Source organism: Tamandua tetradactyla, chromosome 1 (assembly GCF_023851605.1).
Source record: "Tamandua tetradactyla isolate mTamTet1 chromosome 1, mTamTet1.pri, whole genome shotgun sequence".
NCBI classification, from domain to species: domain Eukaryota; kingdom Metazoa; phylum Chordata; class Mammalia; order Pilosa; family Myrmecophagidae; genus Tamandua; species Tamandua tetradactyla.
In genome coordinates this window covers 205511205-205534611 of record NC_135327.1, presented here as the reverse complement: position 1 = coordinate 205534611, position 23407 = coordinate 205511205, and the positions used below count along the sequence as shown (strand labels likewise).

Here is a 23407-nt window from a genome sequence, read left to right as displayed (position 1 = left end):
GATTGTTTTTCTCTTGCTGCTTTCAAGATCCTCTCTTTCTCTTTGACCTCTGACATTCTAACTAGTAAGTGTCTTGGAGAACGCCTGTTTGGATCTATTCTCTTTGGGGTGCACTGCACTTCTTGGATCTGTAATTTTAGGTCTTTCATAAGACTTGGGAAATTTTCAGTGATAATTTCTTCCATTAGTTTTTCTCCTCCTTTTCCCTTCTCTTCTCCTTCTGGGACACCCACAACACCTATGTTTGTGCGCTTCATATTATCCTTCAATTCCCTGAGCCCCCGCTCAAATTTTTCCATTCTTTTCCCGATAGTTTCTGTTTGTTTTTGGATTTCAGATGTTCTATCCTCCAGTTCACTAATTCTAACCTCTGTCTCTTGAAATCTACCATTGTAGGTTTCCATCGTTTTTTTTCATCTCTCTACTGTATCTTTCATTTCCATAAGTTCTATGATTTGTTTTTTCAGACTTTCCATTTCTTCTTTTTGTTCATCCCTTGCCTTCTTCATGTCCTCCCTCAATTTATTGATTTGGTTTTTGAAGAGGTTTTCCATTTCTGTTCATATATTCAGAATTAGTTGTCTCAGCTCCTGTATCTCATTTGATCTATTGGTTTGTTCCTTTGACTGGGCCATATCTTCAATTTTCCTGGTGTGATTTGTTATTTTTTGCTGGCGTCTGGACATTTAATCAGATTTCCCTGAGTGTGAGACCCAGCAGGTTGAAAGATTTTCCTGTGAAGTCTCTGGACTCTGTTTTTTTTATCCTGCCCAGTAGGTGGCACTTCTCTGTCTGCGGGTACCACCGGCAAAAGATGTTGTGGCTCCTTTATTGATGCCACTATTGGTGTTTGGTTGGACCCAGTCCCTGCCACTGTTGGAAACTCCCTCCTCTTCCTCCGGGCAGCTGCCTATGGGTGAGGGGCGCCGGTTGCCCGCCACCACGGCTTGGGGAGCCCACTGATCCAAGACTCGTAGCGAGCCCGGGAAGCCGCCCACGAAAAAGGGGCACCGGCCGCCGCGGCTTAGGAAACTTGCCTCTCCGAGACTCTCAGCCGGCCCGGGAAGGAGGGAGGGAGGAGCTCCGGCCGCCAGCCACCGCGACCCGGGGAAGCACGCGCTGCTCAGGGATCTCACCGCAGCAGAGTCTCACAGTCGGTCTAGCCAGTCCAGACTGGGGTACGCTGTGTGTCCGTTCCCTCCCATGGCCCCAGGAGCTGTTCTGCACTGTTTCTGGTCACCTAGTAGTTGCTCTGGAGGAGGAACTAAGACGCGCGTACCTTACTAAGCCGCCATCTTGGCCCCCTCTCCCTGGAAGTTATTCTTACACATTAAATAGATATCACCTTGTTAGTCAAGATGTAATGGAGAGGCTGGAGCCAACTGCCTGAAAATGTAGAGCTGTGTTCCAGTATCCACGCTTCTTGAAGATGATTATATAATGATATAGCTTTCACAATGTGACTGTGTGATTGTGAAAACCTTGTGTCTGATGCTCCTTTTATCTACCTTATCAACAGATGAGTAAAACATACAGAACAAAAATAAATAATAAGGGGAACAAAGGTTAAAACAAATTTAGTAGATTGAAATGCTAGTGATCAATGAAAGGGAAGGGTAGCGGTATGGAATGTATGAATTTTTTCTGTTGTCTTTTTATTTCTTTTTCTGAATTGATGCAAATGTTCTAAGATATGATCATGATGATGAATATGCAACTATGTGATGATATTATGAATTACTGATTATATATACAGAAAGGAATGATATGTTAAGAATGTTTTTGTTAGTTATATTTTTTTAATTAATAAAAAAAAATAAAAATTAAAAAAAAGTTTAGAAGCAGCCTAACTGTCCAACAATGGCAGACCTGTTAAGAAAACTATGAAACATCTATAAATCGAATATTATATTAAATAGCCATTAAAATATTAGAGAAATAGAACTTAGAAAATGCTCATAGTATATTAAGTTTACACAACTTCTAAAATAGTAAAAATCCAATAAAAAATGTATGTGTGTATTAGGATATATATCTAAGACTTATCAATAATTAATCTCTGTTTAGGGATTAGATAGTTTTTATTTTAGCCTTATTAGTTATTTGCATTTCCTAAATTTTCTAAAATACTAATTATTCCCTTTGGACTAAGGGAAAAAACTTGGGTGACAGGAAAAAGAATTTTTTTCAACAGAGATTGAAACCTTTTTCATAAAATTTTCCAAAAATGTTTCTAATAAAAATGATTTAAATGTCCTTTATTTTGCAATGTTTGGAAAAATCCTTCTTTATATACCTTTCTTTCTCGGTATCTTCTTTCTCTATCATCTTCTCCTCTGTCAGAGTCTTCATCTCTTTTTTCTTTCTCTTCAGTTCTTACTTTACTTACTACAAACATAAAACATATTTTTAACACTCCTAAACTTGGCACATCAACAAGATCTTCTAGCATTTTGTTGCAGTCTTTTTGTACACATTGCATTTATTAAAATACATTCTTGAATTAAAACAAATTCTCCATCTCAAGAATGAAAAGCTCTAATATCTAAGTTTAAAGTGGAATAAAAAGAGGAAATCAAAATGGAAATCTAAGAAACAGATATAATCCTTCCCCTTTCCCAGTTTCCTACTAGGACAACCTACCAAATATCTGACTAATCCCTAGAAATGGGAGGGAATCACCCTCAAATACACAAAGAGTTGGATTTGAGTAAATTTAAATTTAAGTAAATAAGGTACATGAGGAAGCAGGGCCCTACTCACTGAGAAAAGCTGCTCAGTCTAATAAACATTTTAGCCAACTACCAAACTACAGGAAGCACCTACCCTCATCAATAAGCTGGAAGAATAGAGCAACAACCCACCACACCCTACTGGCACCTACATTGCTGAGAAGACTGAGAAGGCCAGGAGGCTCCCTAAATAATTAAAGGAAAATCCACATGCTAGCTCCTCCCCCCTTCCCAGTTGGCACAAAAGATGAAGCTTCATTGCCTGGCAGCCAATTTCCATCCCATTCCTGGAGATTGGGGTGAGGCCAACTGCTGACCCAACACTTGTCACAACCTGAGAGAAAAGCCCACCAAGGAGAAGTCAAACTGTGTTGTAAAGAGTCACTGATTATGCCCATAGCACCTATCAATAATGAAAAATCTAAATTTTCATTTTGAATTTGTACAGATAAAACAAAAATCACCAAATTTAAAACTAAGAGTATCAAAAATAAGCTTCCATGGTACAAAATTTATATTTTGACTAGTGCATTTCCTAATATAACTTATGTAGACAGCTTAATTGAACACCATAAGTACATGGAACCTTGAGTAGGACATGCGATTTTGTGGGTTTGTCCAGAGTGACGCCCCATAAATCCCAGAGTGATTTGATCAGTGAATAAAAAAGTATTTGCAAAGTCCCCTTCAGGGAATGGTGAGAACAGGGGAAAATTCAGCCTCCCCAAGTTGAATTCTTGATACTCTCACAAGCAGTGTGGACAACCAAAGCTATAGGCTGAGCCCCTAGTCTTGGGGCTTGTTCATATGAAACTTAACCCCACAAAGGATAGGTCAAGCCTACTTAAAATTAGGCCTAAGAGTCACCCCCAAGAGAGCCTCTTTTGTTATTCAGATGTAGCCTCTCTCTCCAGCCAACACAACAAGCAAACTCACCACCCTCCCCCTGTCTACGTGGGACATTACTCCCAGGGGTGTGGACCTTCCTGGCAATGTGGGACAGAAATCCTAGAATGAGCTGAGACTCAGCATCAAGAGATTGAGAAAACCCCTAGAATGAGCTGAGACTCAGGATCAAGGGATTGAGAAAACCTTCTCGAAGAAAAGCAGGAAGAGTGAAATGAGACAAAGTGTCAATGGCTGAGAGATTCCAAACATAGTCAAGAGGTTATCCTGGAGGTTATTCTTATGCATTAAGTAGATATCACCTTGTTAGTCAAGATGTAATGGAGAGGCTGGAGGTAATTGCCTGAAAATGTAGTGCTGTGTTCCAGTAGCCATGTTTCTTGAAGATGATTGAATAATGATATAGCTTTCACAATGTGACTGTGTTATTGTGAAAAACTTGTGTCTGATGCTCCTTTTATTTATCTTGTCAACAGATGAGTAGAACTTTTGGAATAAAAATATATAATGGGGGAACAAATGTTAAAATAAATTTAGTTTGAAATGCTAGTGATCAATGAAAGGGAGGGATAAGAGGTATGGTATGCATAATTTTTTTTTCTGTTTTCATTTTATTTCTTTTTCTGAATAGATGCAAATATTCCAAGAAATGATCATGATGATGAATATACAACTAAGTGATGATATTGTGAATTACTGATTATATATGTAGAATGGAATGATCAAAATAGGAATGTTTGAGTTTGTTAGATGTCTTTTGGTATTTAAAAAAATAAAAATTAAAAATTAAAAAAGGGTATGTGCTGGTTTGAAAGGAAGTATGCCCCCTAAGAAAGCCATGTTTTAATATAAATCCCATTTCATAAAGGTAGAATAATCTCTATTCAATACTGTATGTTTGAAACTGTGATTGGATCATCTCCTTGGTTGATGTGATTTAGTTAAGAATGGTTGTTAAACTGGATTAGGGGATGACATGTCTCCACCCATTTGAGTGGGTCTTGATTAGTTTCTGAAGTCCTATAAAAGAGGAAACATTTTGGAGAATGAGAGATTCAGAGAGAGCAGAGAATGCTGCAGCACCACGAAGCAGAGAGTCCACCAGCCAGCGACCTTTGGAGATGAAGAAGGAAAATGCCTCCCAGGGAGCTTCATGAAACAGGAAGCCAGGAGACAAAGCTAGCAGATGACACCATATTCGCCATGTGCCCTTCCAGCCGAGAGAGAAGCCCTGACTGTGTTCGCCATGTGCCATCTCACTTGAGAGAGACACCCTGAACTTCATCGGCCTTCTTGAACCAAGGTATCTTTCCCTGGATGCCTTTGATTGGACATTTCTATAGACTTGTTTAATTGGGACATTTTCTCACCCTTAGAACTGTAAACTTACAACTTATTAAATTCCCCTTATTAAAAGCCATTCCATTTTTGGTATATTACATTCCGGCAGCTAGCAAACTAGAACAGGGTAGGTCATGGTGGTTCAGTGGCAGAGTTCTTGCCTGCCATACTGGAGACTCGGGTTCAATTCCAGGTACCTGCCCATGCAAAAGAAAAAAAATAAATAAATAAGCAGGGGACATGGGGGAGTGGTATGGGATTCTTTGCAGAATATAAGGAAATTTCCTTAAAAAAAAATAGCTCCCAAAGATCATGGAATCAAAGTTTATTCATTCATTCAAAAAATATTCACTGAGCACCAACCACTCTCTAGGAGCATGGGGATACAGAGCAGATCAATACAAGGAAAGAAATCCCCTACAAATCTCACATTCTAGTGGTGGGAGGAAGACACTTAAAGAAGTGCAGGTGATAGGAAGGGGTCAGATTCTGGGTATATTTTGAAGTAGAGCCAAAAGAATTTCTTAATATCGGAAGTGTATTTTCTTAAAACAGATAGATTGGAAGAGAATGAGTGGAGACAAGGGTAATACCTAGATTTTTTTTTACCTAAATAAATGGGTAAGACTGTGGCAAAGTAGGTTTGGAGGGGGGATATCAGAAGACATATTGAGTTTGGGATGTCTATTAGAGGTCAGACAGGGGAATAGGCAATCTGGAATTTGGAGACAGAGTTCAGTTGGAGCTCAAAACTTGGAAGACAGCAGCAAATAAATGGTATTTAATACCATGAGACATCACAAGGGAGTGAGGGTAGGTGGTGAAATGATCCAAGGATTGAACCCTAGAATAAGGCAACATTTTACAGACTGGACAAATGCAGAGGAAGCAGCAAAAGACGTTACTATAGAGGTGTAAAAATAGAGAAGGAAACAGGAAAGAACTTTAAAGGGTTTAACTGTACAAATAATGTTTTCAGTACAATTCATTTCAATACTTCATTGAAAAAACAAAACCAGGTAGCAATGAAAAAGGAGCAATATGGGAGCAGAAGAAAAGATATTATTAGAAATAAAAGCTAAGAATATCAAAATAGGAATTTTTAAAAAAAGCATTGAATAGTAAATCGTTACTACCAAAGTTAATTTTGTGGTGACCCAGATAACCCAGCAACTTCAGCTCTATGTATATGTCCAAAAGAAGTGCACGTACATGAACAAAGACAAACATGCACAGTAACACTCAGAGCAGCCTTATTTGCAATATGCTAAATCTGCAAACAAATCAAATGACCAGCAGCAGGATACATGTACTGTGGTATATTTAGACAATGGGATACTATATAATGAAAATGAATAGTCTACGGCTATACTCAATAACATAAATGAGTCACATAAACATAATATTAAATAAAAGACGCTAGACACAAAAGAATTACAAAAGAAATTAGATACAAGGGAACTACGTATTACAAAATTCTATTATATAAAGATCAGAAACAAGAAAAACTAACCTATACTATTAGAAATCAGGATAATGATTACCTTTGGGGAGGAAAGCCAGAACTGCTTCTGGATGCCAGGGGAGGAAGAGGTGCAATTAAAGATTTATTTCTTGACCAGGATGGTAGTTACATGGGTGAGCTCACTTTGTAATCATTCACAGAGCTGTGCATTTAGGATTTGTGTGCTTTTCTGTATTTTAGAATTCAATAAATATCTTTATAAAAATGAATAATGAACATATGTTAAAACCACCAGGGTAACTAAAACATATTTTGGGGGAATACTTTGAGGCCATGCAAATATTCCATTTCTTCTTAAATTTTCACTCACTAATTTTAACATTCTTCAATGGCTTCTGCCTTCAGCAATTATTACTGTGGTGTTCTATGGTGATTTTCTATTTCCTTCATTCCCCATACACCAAATGAAACGCTTCTGTAAGAAGGAGTTGTCCCCTCTCTCTCATTTATTTCGTTTTCACTTATAAGAGTATGGATGCGTGAATATTCATTTTATTCTCTGAATTACATCAAATGCTAATATTAAATGGTAAAATAGAGTATCTTTTGCTCAGATTGTTTCATTTTGGCTATCAGAAGCTCCTTCTGGTTGGCTCCTGGGCAGTTTGACATCTCCCTCAACCTGTTTTGTCATTGTTGTTGTGAGCACTTTCTTACTTCGTGGCACCATAAGACATTCTAGGCTCCTCTTGTATTTTCCCTCCCCTAACCTCAGAGCCAGCCACTTCTCCAAGGACACTAGGTTTCGATTATTAAAGAATGGTATTAGAAACCAAGATCTAGGCATGAGGTATGATCACTGGTACTAGGGTGTCACTGCTTCTAGACCCTCTAGAAAAGCCAAACATAGGCAAAGCCAAACATAAATACTAACCTAAGTATACAACTAACAATATAAACATTTTTATTCCTCCATCTAACTACAATATGCCCACAAATTCTGTGATATTCCTCCATCCAGGAAGTGGATCTTGATACCCCTTATCTTTAAGAAGGGTTAGACTTAATGGCTCTCTTCTAACAGACAGAAATGTGGCAGACATCACCTTACAGGATGACATCACCATGATAAATCAGATAGATATTATACGATACAATAAGATGGGCACATTCCCTCTGTGGCATTTTCCCCAAAAACATATAACCTCAGTTTATTTCATGAGAAAATATCACATGAACCAAAATTGAGGGCATTCTACAAACATCTGACCAATGCTCATTAAGTAACAATATCCTGCAAGAAAAGACTGAGACACTGTCCCAGGTTGAAGAGCACTCAGAAGACATGACAAATAAATGCAATAGTATCCTGGATTGGATTCTGGAAAAGAAAAAGAGCATCAATGAAAAAAACAGGAAATATCCAAATAAAGGCAGAAATATTGCTGACTCAATGGCTTGTATTATTAAATGAAGAAATAAAAATAAATGAATAGGAACTTTTGGGAAAGATGGTAGAGTAGGGACCTATAGGACACCCTTCCTACAAAACCAGCTAGTGGACAGGCAGAAACTGTCTGAATCAACAGTCTAGGGCTCCAGAGTAGACCAGAGGACTACTTGAACAGAATCCAGGAAAGAGCAGGATGGGCAGACACAGTACTACAGAAAAAACTGTGAGGGCCATGACTGGCACCCATTTCTAACCCTCAAGGCTCGCATTACATATGGTCAATGGCTGGCTGCCGCAGATGACAGAAGCATGAAGGTCTTCCTTCCCAGGAATAAGGAAGGAACACAGTTGAGTGCTAACCATGGCTTCTGATCAGACACTGGGTTCTGGCTCCAAATCGAAGTTCTTTCCTTTTTTTATTGAGAAATCTTCACACACATGGTATACAATCAATGGCTCACAATATCATCACATAGTTGTGTATTCACCACCATGATCATTTTTAGAATATTGGCATCACTCCAGAAAAAGAAATAAAAAAGGAAAAAAAACTCATACATCCATAACCCTTACCTCTCCCTTTCAGTGATCACTAGTATTTCAGTCTACCCAATTTTCAACTCTTTATCCCCCCATTATTTATTTATTTATCCTTATTTTTTCACTCATCTCTCCATACCCTGGATAAAAGGAGTATCATACACAAGGTTTTCACAATCAAATGGTCACATTGTAAAAGCTATATAGTTATACAATCATCTTCAAGAATCAAGGCTACTGGAACATAGCTAAACAGTTTCAGATACTTCCCTGCAGTCACTCAAATACACCATAAGCTAAAAAGGGATATCTACATAATGCATAAGAATAACCTCCAGGATCACTTCTTAACTCCTTTTGAAATCTCTCAGCCATTGCAACTTTATTTTGTCTCATTTCTTTCTTGACCTTTCAATCAAGAAAACTTTCTCAATCCCAGGATGCCAGGTCCTGGCTCAGCCTGGGAAACCTGCCTCACACTGCCAGGGAGATTCATACCCTGGGGAGTCATGTCCCATGTAGAGGGGCAAGACAGTGAGTTCACCTGCGAAGTTGGTTTAGAGACAGAGGCCATATCTGAGCAACAAAAGAGGTTTTCTGAGGGTGAGTCTTAGGCATAATTATAAAAAGGCTTAGTTTCTCCTATGCAGAAATAAGATTCATAGGGGTGAACCCCAAGATTGAAGGCTCAGCCTATTGACTTGGTTGTCCCCACAGCTTGTGAGACTATCAGGAATTCCCCAGATGGGAAAGTTGAATATTTCCTCCTTTCTCCTCAGTTCCCCAAGGGGACTTTGCAAATACTTTTTTATTCACTGTCCAAATTACTCTGGGATATAGAGTGGCATCACACTTATCAGGACAAACCAACAGGATCTCATGCACTATTCAAGTGAATCGCCATTCTTGCCTAGCTGGAAGAGGGATCCCTGTGACCCTTGTCCACCAACTGGAGGAGAGTGAAAATATACACTACCTCCCAGGTCTGCAGGGAAAAGTAAGAGTGTCTTTTGGCATCTTTCCTGACCCATTCACCAGGGCCTGTTGGAACTCATCTGGACCCCCTCCATTGGTTAATGCCCCTATTTGATCAGTGGAACATGGGTAATTCTAAAGTTCTAGAATAAGTTAAACCAAGTATCAAAGAAAAGCCTTAACAAAAAGACAACTGTAATAGTTAAATTCAGGTGAGCAATGGTGGTGCAGTGGCAGAGTTCTCGCCCGCCATGCCAGAATTTGATTTCCAGTGCCTACCCATGCCAAAAAAAAAAAAAAAAAAAAAAAAACACAGATTAAAATTCAGGTGTCAACTTGGCACGCATTTGTTCTGTTACGGACCTTAAATCACCAACATGTGAATTTCATCTATGGCTGATTACATCTGCAGTAGGCTAAGGGGAGCACCTTTTATAATGAGTAACATTTAATTTAATTAGCTGGGGGCTTAAAAGAGAGAGGTCAGAAGATAGCTCAATAGAGCTTAGCAGCCCAGCATATCTCAGCTCAGCGCTCAGAGCCAGCCCAGACCCGGACGTTTGGAGACGCAGAAAGGAAACGCCCCTGGGAAAGCTGTTGGAACCCAGAAGCTTGAAGGGAAGGCCAGCATATACCACCAAGTGCCTTCCCATGTGACAGAGAAACCCAGATGAAAGTTAGCTGCCTTTACTGTGAGTAACTGAAAATTTGCAACTAAGTTCCCTTTATAAAAGCCAGTCCACTTCTGTTATATGGTACTCTGGAAGAATTAGTAAATTACAAGCCATACTGAAACTAAAAACTGGAATACAAGGCCCAGTTAAAGGAGCAAATAAAAAAAGTTAGAAGATGCAAAGAATTTTGGAACAATTGATCAAAGATGTTCAAACAAATGTCTCCTAAATCAATTAAAAGAGATGAACTGATAAAGGATAGTAAGAAGAACATAAAGAATAATTTGGAATAATGCAAAGAAAAATAAAAGAGCTTATGGGAATGAAAGGCACAATAGATGAGATTTAAAATACACCAGAGGGATAAAACAGCAGATTTGACTAGGCAGAAGAGAAGATTCATGAATCAGAAGACAGGATATCCAAAATCTTACAGAAAGAACAGAGATGGGAAAAAATAGCAGGGTCTCATGGAATTGAATGACAGCACAAAGCACCAAACATACACATCATGGGTGCCCCAAAGCAGAAAGATAAGGGTAAGGGGGCAAAAGAAATATCTGAGGAAATAATGGCCCCAAACTCTTCAACTTTTATGAAAGACATAAATATACATATTGAAACAGCAAAACATACTCCAAATGGAATTACTCCAAGATACATATTAATCAGAATATCAACTACCAAAGAGAAAGAGTAAATTCTGAAAGCAATAAGAGAAAAGCAATCCATCACATACAAGGGTGCTCAACAATACTAAGTGCTGATTTCACATCAGAAACCATGGGAACAAAAAGATAGGGTATGAAATATTTAAGATAATGAAAGGGAAAAACTGCCAGCCAAGAATATTTTATCCAGCAAAACTGTCCTTCAAAAATGAGGGAGAGTTTAAGGGACAGTTTAAAATATTCATAGACAAAAACAGAAGCTGTGCATTCGTTAACAAGAGATCTACCCTATAAGAAATATGAAAGGGAGTTGTGCAAGTTGAAAAGAAAAGATGTGAGAGAGAGCTTGGAGAAGAGTATGGAAACTAAGATTATCAGTAAGAGCAAACATTAGATATAATATATAAAAGTCAAAGGATAAAATGGTAAAGTAAGTATATCCTTTACAGTAATAACATTGAATGTTCATGGATTAAACCCACCAATTAAAAGACACGAATTGGAAGAAGAGATGAAAAATATAATTGTGTTAGTTAGATTCAGTTGTCAACTTGGCCAGGTGAGCATACCTAATCTTGTTGCTGCAGACATAAGCCAACGGTACGTGAACCTCATCTGTTGCCAATAACATCTGCAGTCCGCTAGGAGGCGTGTCTGCTGCAATGAGTGACATTTGACTTAATTGGCTGGTGCTTAAATGAGAGAACGCAATGTAGCACAGCCTAAGCAGCTCGGCATTCCTCATCTCAGCACTTGCAGCTCAGCCCAGGCCTTTGGAGATGCAGAAAGAAGTCACCCCAGGGAAAGTTGTTGGAACCCAGGGGCCTGGGGAGAAGACCAGCAGAGATCATCCTGTGCCTTCCACGTAAGAAAGAACCTCAGTGGAAAGTTAGCTGCCTTTCCTCTGAAGAACCAACAAAATAAATCCCCTTTTATTAAAAGCCAATCCATCTCTGGTGTGTCGCATTCCAGCAGCTAGCAAACTGGAACAATAATACATCTATATACTGTCCATAAGAAACTTATCTTAGACCCAAGGGCACAAATAGGTTGAAAGTGAATGGATGGAAAAAGATATTCCATACAAATGTAACCAAAAAAGAGCTGGGCAGCTATACTGATATCAGAAAAATAGACTTTAAATACAAAAATGTTATAAGACATGAAGAAGAAGACTATATATTAATAAAAGGGGTAATCCACCAAGAAGAAAGAACAATCATAAATATTTAGGCATCTAACCAGGGTGCCCCAAAATACATGAGGCAAACACCAGCAAAACTGAAGGGAAAAATGGACATCCCTAAAATAATAATTGGAGACATCACTACACTCCTCTCATCAATAGGCAGAATATCTAGACAAAGGATCAATAAGGAAACAGAGAACTTGAATAATATGATAAAAGGACTAGACCTAACAGACATATACAGAACATTATACCCCCAAATAGCAGGATATACATACTTCTAGAGTGCTCATAGATCATTCTCCAGGATAGACCACATGCTGGGTCACAAATCAAGTCTCAAAAAGTTTAAAAAGATTGAAATTACATAAAGTATTTTCACTGATCATAACAGAATGAAGTTAGATATCAACATCAGGTAGGGAACTGGAAAATTCACAAATTTATGGAGGTTATACCACACATTCTTAAAGAACCAGTGGGTCAAAGAAGAAATTGCAAGAGAAATCAATAAATATATCAAGACAACTGAAAAGGCGAAGACAAAATACTAACACTTATGGGAGGCAGTGCTAAGAGGAAATTTATTGTCCTGAATATCTACATTAAAAATAGATGAAAGAACTAAAATCAAAGACCTAACTGCACATCTGAAGGAACTAATCCCAAAGAGAGCAGAAGGAAAGAAATAACAAAAATTAGAGTAGAAATAAAGGAAATTGAAACAAAAAAAATAATGGAGAGAATCAATGAAACCAAACCAAAGATGGGGGTGAACAGGTAGTTTAGTGGTAGAATTCTTGTCTGTCACACTGGTGACCTGGGTTTGGTTGCTAAATGATATACTCAAAAAAAATGGTAATGCAGTAATGGGATATTCATATGGAAAAAAAATTAAATGTGACACCCCCCCCCCCATACACACACACAAAGCACAGCATGTAAAAACAAGCAAACCAAAGGTGGTTCTTTGAGAAACTTGATATAATTGACAAACCCTTGGCTAGACTAAAAAAGGAAACTGAAAGAAGATACAAATAAATAAAATCAGAAATGACAGAGGGGACATTAATAGTGACCCCACAGAAATTTAAAAAAAGATCATAAGAGGATACTATGAACCCTGTGCCAACAAATTAAACAACCAAGATGAAATGGACAAACTTCCTGGAAACACACAAATACCCTACTTTGACTTGTGAAAAAATAGAAGACCTCAGCAATTCGATCACAAGAGATTGAACCAGTCATCAAAAACCTCCCAACAAAGAAAAGCCCAGGACCAGATGATTCCACAGGTGAATTTTGCCAATAATCCCAAGAAGAATTAATAGGAATCCTGCTCCAACAAATCAAAAAAAACTGAAGTGTTTTCTTCGGGACCACTACCTAATTCATTCTATGAAGCCAGCCAACATCATGTTAATACCAAAGCCTGATAAAGATACTACAAGAAAAGAAAATTACAGACCAATCTCACTAATGCATACAGATGCAAAAATCCTCACCAAAAATACCTGCAAATTGAATCCATTAGCACATCAAAACAATTATACACTATGATCAAGTGATCATGTATCTTAAAAGGAATATGGAACATATCTTTAAACTATATCCAAAATAAATTCAAACCACAGAGATAAATTTAAGAGAATAATTTAGATGTATCCACAAAAACAAAATAATATACCTGAACGAATCTTCCTTTCTGCTCTTTCCAGAAGTTGCTTATCACGCACTTCATGTCCCAAGAGGTTATGATAGGCAGTGGTCTGCCTAAGTTCTTCTCTCCTAGCTTTTCTGTCTTTCTCTTTTTCTCTGTCTTTTCCTCTACTGTGAGACTTTTCTGTATCTTGTTCTCTGTATTTCTCTTTAAATTTTTCTCTTTCCCGATCTTTTGTATCTTTTTTTCTTTCCCTTTGCTTTTCTCTGTCTTTTTCCCCTCGAAGACTCTCTTTAGACATGTGAACGTCTCTTTCATTTGTCCGTTCTTTATATTTTGTGTCTCTATCTTGATCCTTATATTTATGTTCTCTGTGTTCAAGTAGGTTAATTTCTGATTCCTTATGCAGTTTCTTTTCTTTATATTTCTTATCTTCTTTAGGACTATCTGATTGCGCAGCCTAAGACAATTAAAGAAAGACAAGCATTACTTCTTTACTAGGAAAGCAGAATTTTCAATGGTTTTTTAATACCTGAATATGTGAATAGCATATTCATTTGAAGGATCTTAAAAAAATACAGTGGATTCAACTTCTTTCCAGGTTTAGCAAGATGGGTGGTAGAGTCTGAATCAAAATTCTTAGAATTGTAAAGTATTTGTAGTCATACTTGACTTCCTATATTACTGGCTACTGAATCCCCATATATTATAGGTATTCACCTTTATTGGCAAAACACATTTAAGATACTACACTGAATAGAAAGAAAAAGAAAGACATATTTTAGCTTAGATTTAAAATTACTAAGACACTAAGGTCCTGGGTCCTACTCAAAGTAAGGAGGCCCTAGTGGTAAAACTCTAAATGGAAAATCTAGCCATGGAAAGACTCAGTCTCAATCCTTCTACCTTTTCTGTCCACCCTCACCCTGCCCCACTGCTACACACATTCAATCAAGAACCACATAAATCCCAAGCAGTAGCTGGGACATTGCTGAACCATGATGGAAGCTCAACCAAGCTGGTGAGGATGTATAGCTGGACTGAAATCACCAGCTACCCTAAGAAACTAGACACATCCTATCCCATAATTTTACGTTATTCCAATATACTTCTAAGATATATTAACTGCAATTGCTTTATCTTTGAATCAAAAACTCCTTAGAAATGAGCACATGTAATCAAATTTGTACAGCCTTAAGAATTAGTTAAAATGTCAAAGAAAGCCATCCAGGTTCCAAACAGATTCCAATTTAAAACTTTAAAATATATTACCCAAAGGTGTTTTCTGAGGTCATCTGCTTTCCAAGTATCATCTTTCGTTCTTCTCTGAAAAGAAAATCCTAAAGTTAGAATTTTAAAGAGTTTCAAAAAATAATTTTCACATGCTCTAGTGAGTTGCTTTTTCACTAGACCACCTAAAATGCTAGCAATTAATTTTTTATATACAAGAAAATACTTGTCTATCTACTGAAATAAATCAAAATATAAATTTCAAAAAATAATTCACTAGTCTAAAATTACCCAAAATGATTACAGAATCTATTCCTTTGGCTACTTAAAAAACTATTAAATATTATGAAGACAAAAGAGAAAACATTGGGTGGTGCGATGGTGGCTCAGTGGCAGAATTCTCGCCTGCCATGCTAGAGACCCAGGTTCTATTCCCGATGCCTGCTCATAGTATAAAAAAGAAAAGAGAGAAAACATTATAGTAGCAGTCTAGACAAAAGATCAAGGACAAACAAAATAGTTTAAACTATGTTGTTTCATGTTTTCCAAAAATGGCCACAACAATATCTCTCATCCCAAATGCTGGTCTCACCATGTGACTCATACATTTCTCCCACAGAGAGGTGGAGTTTATTCCCCTGGCCCTTCAATTTGGAGTCCTTGTACTATGGCAGAAATGATGCAATATGACCTCCAAGGCAATAAGGTTTTACCTGCTCTTCTCTGGTTTTTTGATCAGGGAACTCAGCTGCCACACTGGGAGGAAACAACAGCAGCCACATGGAGAGATCACATGTATATATCCCAGCAAAGAGTCCCAGCAGATGTCCTAGTCAACGGTCAGCATCAACCCTCAGATATCTGAGTGCACATGATTTCAAATAATTCTAGCTCCAGGTATTGAGACAACCCTCCCAAACTTCTCAGCTGAGGTCCTGTATGCCATGGAGCAGAACTAAACCACCCCTGTTGTTAGTTTTCCAATTCCTGATCCACAGAATATGTGAGCATAATAAAGCAACTGTTTACACCATGCAGTTTGAGATGATTTGTTACATAGCAATAGAAACTGGGAAGGAGGGATGGCTAGATGGATCATGTATTTAGCATTTATCACATGCCAGATGCTATATCGAGTCAAATACCTTATCTAATCCTCATAACCATATGAAGTAGGTTATTGTCTTCACTTTACAAATGAAGAAACTGTGAAAAAGAGAGAAGTAAATTGACTTTTATCCTGAGTCTTGTACATTGTAAATAATAGCAATTAAATAAATTTATATGGAATGAATAGTCTCTTACTGAAAACGGCACAGTCAGTATTCAATCCTGAGTCATCAAAGCCCAAAGCCTGTCCTTTCCCCAAGGATCCTCCATAACAAGCCTGTCTGTATGCCTCTCTACAAATGGGGAACGCTACAAGCTACAGCGATCTCTTCATCCTAAAGAACACCTGCATTCACTCAACAAACAGACATTAAGTTCTAGCAAATGCCAAGTACTGTTCCAAATGTTTGGACTATCACAATAAACAAAACTGAAAACAAATCTCTGTCTTCAACAAACTTACACTTTGACCCCTCCAACATCTGTTGTAGTCTATTGTTTAAATATTTGTTTCCTTGTTTGATATCCTATCTTTATCAAGTATAGATCACATCTCTTCAGCTACACTCTAATCTTAAACCTGTCTTAATCCTCAGGCATCTAGCATTGTTTAGCATGTAACAGTACTTCATAAACATTAACCATGAGAAAACACGAGTTATGAATACTCATTAAAGGGTTCTAAGAAATTAAGGAGACATGTTTAAATAAGCGGCAATCTTAAGATATGTCCACTAATTCTTCAACATTTCTCCCTTCAAAAGCCAAGCCTCCCCATGAATGTGGACCAGACTTAATGATGCACTTCTAATGAAGAGGATCTGGTAAAATGATGCTATGTGACTTTTGAGACTAGGTCATAGAGTGAAGAGTTTCCACCCCGGTCTCTTTCTTGGCTCACTCTAGGAGAAACCAACTCTTGATTGTCTTCAGGCCATTGAAGACAATCAAGACAACTTGGGAGAAGTCCATGTGGAGAGGAACTTTGGACTTCTGTCAATGGCCAGCACCACTCTGACAGCCATGTGACTTAGACACCTTGAAAGTGGACCCTCCAGCCAACTAAAATATTGACTTTAACCTAATGAAAGACCCTCAGCCAGACCTGCGAGCCAACTACTCCCAAACTTCCTAACCCACAAAAACTGTGGGGGGGGGGGGGTGTATTGTTGTGTTAAGCGCAGGTTAAAGGTAATTTGTTATGCAGCAACAGATAATACACAATTTAACCTCCTCCTGTCTACACCATAATGCATTTGCAAGACCTGTTCAAGATTCACATTCTCCATGGTCATCCTAAACTATGACTTCTGCTACAAGTTCCTAAAGTCATCACTGTGCTTTGCACCACTTATTACTGATATTGTTTGCTACTAAAATATGTGTGTTGGTCTCCCTGATAAGAGTGAAAGCTTTCTGAAGACAAAATCTCAGCTTTTTCTTCTTTGGATTTACTGCTTGATACTGTTGCATTTACTTTGGGTATTCAACATATTTATTGTGTTACAGTAAAATGATACTCCACCATACTTACAACAATGCAAGTTTTAACACTACCACAGTAACCTCAGCTAAGCAGAATCAATCAAGGGTAATTTCTCATAGAAAACAGTATAATATTTATCCTATTTCATTTTCTTTTTAAGAAACATTGCCTTAAAGATACAAATTAAGGAAGATTTTGGTAAGTGTGTTCCAAATGAAAAGGAAAGGTAGCAAAAATGAAAAGTAAACCATGGATAAGGATCTAAAAATCTTCCTGTTTATGTAAATATTAGGGCAAGCAGAAAAAAAATTAAGAGCTCATAAATATACTAAATAGAAATAAAGGCAATCATTTATAAGAAGCTAGCCAAAATATACTATAACCATAAAATTTATCTTGATCTGCTCTCACTAGAAAACATATCTACATATATATTTAAAGATAAATAGAAACAGAGATGATTGATTTGTTGTAATTTTTAATATGCTGGTCAATTTACCAAAACAGAGCTGGAGTAAGATAGGTATAAGATGATCAGTTGCAATAAGGATCAATATAACATGTAGCTTCTGAATTTTAATTTTTTTTCTCTTTCAAGTTAATTGTTCTATATAGAGGTTTAATATGTGATGTATTCCAAACAAATGGCTAAATTCAACCAAGGAAGAAAGTGTATGCACTGCTAGAAAAAGAGATGATAATGAGGAAAGGGCCAGCCAACCACCAGGCCAGGAGTGGAGAGGGACGTGGTCATCAATTTGGATGGTGAAAGTAAATGAATCAGGAAAACATCAGATTTCGGCTCTGTGACTGTAACTATATTACTTTTGCTGATAAAGTCAAAATCCCAGAAGGTAACAGATTTTGGATAAAGATCACAAGTATTTTCTTGTACCTTTTAAGTTTTTACCAACAACAATAAAAAAAATCCAGCTATTTCCTTATAACTGCCCTGAACACTGACTAACTTTGGGACATTTATAAACCAGATCAAAGGTCTTACTTAGCCCTAAAGTATTTATATTTTTTTCCTTTTTTTCTCTTTTGAATTTTTAAAAATTTTAAATGAAGCTGTATTATGGTAAAATGGTCAAACAATTTAAAGTATAAGGTTTTCTTCCTCCCCTTATCACTCTTATATCCCACTATACTCTAAATACTAAATTATCCGGAAATTTTTATACAAAACTCTTTGGAGAATATACAATAAAAATCCTAAACAATTTTTTTTAATTTTTTACATGTGCCTCCAGAATAAAATGGATTAAACTGATTTAATTCCCCTTCCCCATTAATGCAGGGCTTCAAAGGAATTCTTACAACTTTTAAATTTCATCATGAAATCCAAATAAACTCGGACTGAATTACCTACAAGGAGAAAGCCATTAGAATGAAATGGTTCAGGTATTCCAAAAATATATAGCCCCAAACCTCTATTTGATTGTTCTAGTGGGTATGATTGAAAGAAAAAGACCATACCCACACACTATAAGGCTGGGAACACTAAGTGCCCATTATTTGACCAAGGATGTGGAATCTTGTTGCAGAAAAAGGTGGCAATGCAGAGCAGAAGCCAAAGCAGTAGCCTCCTCAATGTGGCACACCTCTGTCCCCAAGCCCCTGACAGAGGCAGGCTCTGCAGGGTACCAGGGAACTGGTAGTGAGTTCACATGAAGTGAGAGGTTTCATTTCTTCCCAAGTTACAGAGTCCTCTTCTCCCTGGGGTTTACATCACTATGCAGAAGGAATTTAGACTACTGATCCTAATTACTCTTTATACTACTTACTATTTTTATTCTTGAACCAAACCCAGAGTTGGTAAAGCCATATCCTCAGATATATGGAAATTATGCTTACTGTCTAAATGTCCCTAGATAGCACCTCTGCTGTCAGCTTCCATATATTGAGAAAAGCCAGTTTGCCCATAGCAAATGTCCTGTAACATCACAGCCTAATTAGGCTAAGAGTGAATGTCCCACAAAACAATTTCTGGAATATGTCAAGACAGGTATGCGTTCATATAGCTACATGCCACATGAGTGGCTTAAAATGTCTCAAAGTACTATAAACCACATAGCTAGCACAACCTGCACCCTAATAACAAATATAGTCATTGTATGTAATTTTTAACAGCTGCATTAATTTAATCAATAAGCTATTTACTGGTCTATTCCAGAGAAGATGGTGGAGTAGGAAGCTACAAGACACACTCCTCCTACAAAACAGCTAGCGGACAGGCAGAAACTATGCAAATCAACAGTTCTGAGGCTCCAGAGGCCAGGGGAGCAAGTACAGAACCCAGGAAACAGCAGGACAGGGAGATTGAGAAGCTGCAGCAAAAACTGTAAGTAAATCACTCCTGCAACAGTAGCCAGCACCCATCTACAACCTAAGAAACAACCTGGTACAGTTTGTGGCTGGCTGCCACAGACAGAGAGGGATAGGAAGGCCTTCCTCCCTGGGAACAGGAGGGGATACATTCAAGTGCTGAGCATGGCTTCTGATTGGCAAGTTTGGGCTTCTGGGTTCTGGCTCTGAATCATGGTTCTAGACTGCCCACAACAGAGATCCTTATTGCAAATGTTTCAACACCACACGATGGAAGTTGAAAAACTACACTTCATCCTTGGGCTGTGCAGGCCAGGAAAGTGCAGCTTCAGAGACCTGAAAAAAAAAGGCTATTGGTCCTCTTTCCTGACCCTCTTGCTAGGGTACTTTGGAAGTAGTCTGAACACTCATGGGTCCCTGGTCCTGTTTTGATCGGCTAAACATGGGCAATTTTAAATATCTAGAATAATTGAACCAAGTGTCAAAGAAGAGCCTTAACATAAAGACAACCACCAATAAAACTCTAGGGAAGAAACAAAAATTGACCATCAGCGTAAACACATCAGGATAATCAGATGTCTACCTATCAGCAAAAAAATGACAAGAAACAGGAAGTTACAGCCAGATTAAAGAAACAAATTAAAAGGTCAAAGGAGACACAGAATTTGACACAACTAATCAAAGATGTTCAAACAAATCTCCTAAATCAATTCAAAGAGATGAAGGAAAGTACAGGCGATAAAGGATATTAGGAAGATACTGGATGAACATGAAGAATTTATAAGCATACAAGGAAAAGTAACAGAACTTATGGGAATGAAAGACACAAAAGATGAGATTAAAAGTATACCAGAGGCATACAACAGCACATCTGAACAGGCAGAAGAAAGGATTAGAAGACAGGACATCCAAAACCTTACAGACAGAAGAACAGAGAGAGAAAACAATGGAAAAAATTGAGCAGGGTTTCAGGGAATTAAATGGCAGCAAGAAGCACACAAACATACACATCATGGGTGTCCCAGAAGAAGACAAGAAAGGAAGGGCAGAAAGAATATTTAAAGAAACAATGGCCAAAAATTTCACAACACTTATGAAAGACTGAATTTATATATCCAAAAAGTACAACACTCTCCAAATAGAGTAAATCCCAGTAGACCTACTCTAAGACAAATGCTAGTCAGACTATCAAATGCCAAAAAAAAAAAAGGCAAAGTCTGATAGCAGCAGGAGAAAATCAAACCATCACATACAAGGGGCATTCAATAAGACTGACTTGATTTCTCATCAGAAACCATAGAGACGAGAAAGGCAGTAACATGATATACCTAAGATACTGAAAGAGAAAACTGTTAGCCAAGAATTCTGTATCTGGCAAAACTGTCCTCCAAAAATGAAGGAGATTTAAAACCTTCACAGATAAAAAGAAACTGAGAGAGTTCATTAACAAGACCCCTGCCCTACAAGAAGTACAAAGGGAGCTCTGCAAGTTGAAAGGAAAAGACATGAGAGAGCGAGAGAGTGTAGAAATGAAGATTATCAGAAAGGGTAACTAAAAGAGTAAAAAGAGAGACAAATATAAGACATGACATAAAAAAGTTAAAGAATGAAATGGTCGAAGTAACCACAGCCTTTACAGGAATAACATTGAATGTCAAGAAATTATATTCCCCAATCAAAAGACACAGACTGGCAGAACAGCTAAAAAAGAAAAAATTCTATCTATATACTGTCTACAAGAGACTCACCTTAGACCCAAGGATACAAATAGGTTGAAAGTGAAAGGGTGGGAAAAGATACTGAATGCAAACAGCAGCCACAAAAGAGCTGGGGGAGCTGACACTAATATCAGACAAAATAAACTTTAAATGCAAAAGTTTATAAGTGGTCTAGAAGAAAATTAAATATTAATAAGAGGGGCAAATCCACGAGGAAGAAAAGAACCATCATAAATATATACATACCTAAGCAAAATACATGAGGCAAACTAACAAAACTGAAGGGAGAAATAGATATCTCCACAATATCAGTTGGAGATTTCAGCACACCATTGTCATCAATAAATAGAACCTCTAGACAGAGAATCAATAAAGAAACAGAAACTGAATAATATGATAAATGAACTAGACCTAACAGACCTATGCAGGATACTACATCCAAAACATGGAACATTCTTCAGGATAGACCATATATTGGGATACAAAACAGGTCTCAATAAATTTTAAAAAACTGAAAGTATACAAAGTACTTTCATTAATCATAATGAGATGAAGCTGGAAATCAAATACAGGTGGGGAACTGGAAAATTCACAAATATCTGGAGGTTAAATAACACACTTTATCAGTAAGTTAAAGAAGAAATTGCAAAAGAAATCAGTGTATATCTCGATACAAAAGAAAATGAGAACACAGCATATCAAAACTTATGGGATGCAGTGAAGGCAATGCTAAGTGGGAATTTATAGCCATAAATGCCTACATCAGCAAAGAAGAGTTCAAATCAAAGACCTATCTACAAACCTGGAGGAACTAGAAAAAGAACAGCAAACTAATCTCAAAGCAAGAAGGAGGAGAGAAACAAAAAAGATTACAAATGAAACAGAACAAAAATCAAGAGAGAATCAACAAAACCACAAGTTGGTTCTTTGAGAAGATCAATAAAATTAACAACACCTTAGCTAGACTGACAAAGACAAAAAAAGAGGAACTGCAAATAAAATCAGAAATAAGAGAGGGGGCATTACCACAGACCCTGAAGAAATAAAAAGTTCATAAGAGGTTACTATGAACAATGGTATGCCAAAAAACTAGACAACTTAGATGATATGCATAACTTCCTAGAAAAACATGAACAACCTCCACTGACTTGAAGAGAAATACAAGACCTCAACAAATCAAGCACAAGTAAAGGTATTGAAACAGTCATCAAAAACATACCAAAATAGAAAAGCTCAGGACCAGATGGCTTCACAGGGGAATTTTGCCAATCATTCCAAGAAGAATTAATACCATACCTGCTCAAACTCTTTCACAGAATTGAAGAAGGAACACTACTATTGGAATGCAACATACCAGAAACAGAACAGCTTCTAAAAAGGGGAATTTATTAATTTGCAAGTTTATCACTCCAAAGCCACAGCAACGTCCAAACTAAGGCATCCAGAGAAAGACGCCTTAACTCCAAAGAAATGGCTAATGAAGCTCAGGGTTTCTCTCTCAGCTGGGAAGGCACATGGCAATGTCTGCTAGCTTTTTCTCCTCATTTCATAAGGTTTCCCCAGGGCATTTACCTCCTGCTTCTCCAAAAGTCTCTGGCTTTGTGGGCTCTGATGGCTCTGAAGCTCTATCCAAAGTGGTTCCCTCTTAAAGGGCTCCAGTAAGCAACCCCATGTTGAATGGGTGGAGATACATCTCCATGGAAAACATCTAATTAAAAGTTACCACCAACAACTAGGTGGGTTACATTTTCATGGAAACAATCAAGATCTCACCCAGCAATACTGAACAAGGATTAAAGAACATGGCTTTTCTGGGGTACACGACAGTTTCAAACCAGAACAACTACCTAACTCATTGTATGAAGCCAACACTATCTTAATACAAAAGCCAAATAAAGATACTACAAGAAAAGAAAATTTCAGACC

At 37.6% G+C, this 23407-nt stretch overlaps 1 protein-coding gene across 9 annotated transcripts in view; it reads right to left on the bottom strand.

The window, feature by feature from the left end:
* Positions 1–23407, bottom strand: part of DYNC2I1 (dynein 2 intermediate chain 1) — a 136423-nt gene that overhangs the window by 91432 nt on the left and 21584 nt on the right. For 6 of the 9 annotated variants that reach the window (XM_077151655.1, XM_077151653.1, XM_077151657.1 and 3 more), the window contains 3 exons: positions 14882–14935; positions 13637–14069; positions 2297–2388 (listed from right to left, as the gene is read on the bottom strand). In XM_077151655.1, the coding sequence (XP_077007770.1) occupies positions 2297–2388; positions 13637–14069; positions 14882–14935 (579 nt within the window). The remainder of the gene's footprint in view (positions 1–2296; positions 2389–13636; positions 14070–14881; positions 14936–23407) is intronic. The other 3 variants (XM_077151658.1, XM_077151659.1, XM_077151660.1) reach the window with 1 other exon arrangement.